General features: G+C 55.4%; 1 protein-coding gene across 1 annotated transcript in view; it reads right to left on the bottom strand.

Moving 5' to 3' along the window:
- Window positions 1–5: 5 nt before the first annotated feature.
- MCM5 (minichromosome maintenance complex component 5) overlaps window positions 6–545 on the bottom strand; it is a gene marked incomplete at its 3' end in the record, with an annotated part of 7,894 nt that continues 7,354 nt past the window's right edge. Inside the window, exons 12-13 of the mRNA XM_009081379.1 lie at window positions 486–545; window positions 6–96 (exon numbers count right to left, since the gene is read on the bottom strand). The exon at window positions 486–545 is cut by the window's right edge and continues 47 nt beyond it. Of these exons, the coding sequence (XP_009079627.1) occupies window positions 6–96; window positions 486–545 (151 nt within the window). The remainder of the gene's footprint in view (window positions 97–485) is intronic.

Genomic DNA, 545 nt, shown 5'->3' with positions numbered 1-545 from the left:
CTCTCCTGCTCATGATGGCGAGTGCCACTCCGCATCAGGATGTAGCGATTCTTCAGCTTCTCCGCTGCGGCCGCCGACAGGCGAGGGCCACACTTCCTGCAAGGGGGAACAGGAGCTGGAGTCAGCGCCACTGGGGAAGATCCCCTGAGCACCCCTCACTGCCTTGGGCCATACTGAGGCACCACTGCAACCTTCCCTTGCAGGGAAGACACCTTAGAGAACCCATGAGCAATGACACCATCAAAAGGCTGGGGAGCTCCAAAGACACAGCTGAACACAGAGCTGACTGCTGGAGCTTCCTTCAAACCCTTTGTGCCATGCTGCTGCCCAAGGAAACATTGTCTTGGGAAAGATGTTAGAGGACTAATAGGTTGGGATTGTGGGAGTTAAAGAAAGGTCACCTAGATAGAGCACCACATGGTTAACTTTTCACCACTGCCTCCCACAGCACAGCCCTGGCACTGCCAGTCATGCCTCTCACTCACGTCCGACAGAAGGAGATGAGCTTCTTCAGCTTGTTCAGCTCAATCTCACCCTCCACGGCC

Source organism: Acanthisitta chloris, unplaced genomic scaffold, assembly GCF_000695815.1.
Source record: "Acanthisitta chloris isolate BGI_N310 unplaced genomic scaffold, ASM69581v1 scaffold41398, whole genome shotgun sequence".
NCBI classification, from domain to species: domain Eukaryota; kingdom Metazoa; phylum Chordata; class Aves; order Passeriformes; family Acanthisittidae; genus Acanthisitta; species Acanthisitta chloris.
Note: the sequence above shows the minus strand (reverse complement) of the source record. Positions and strands in the feature narration are given on the sequence as shown.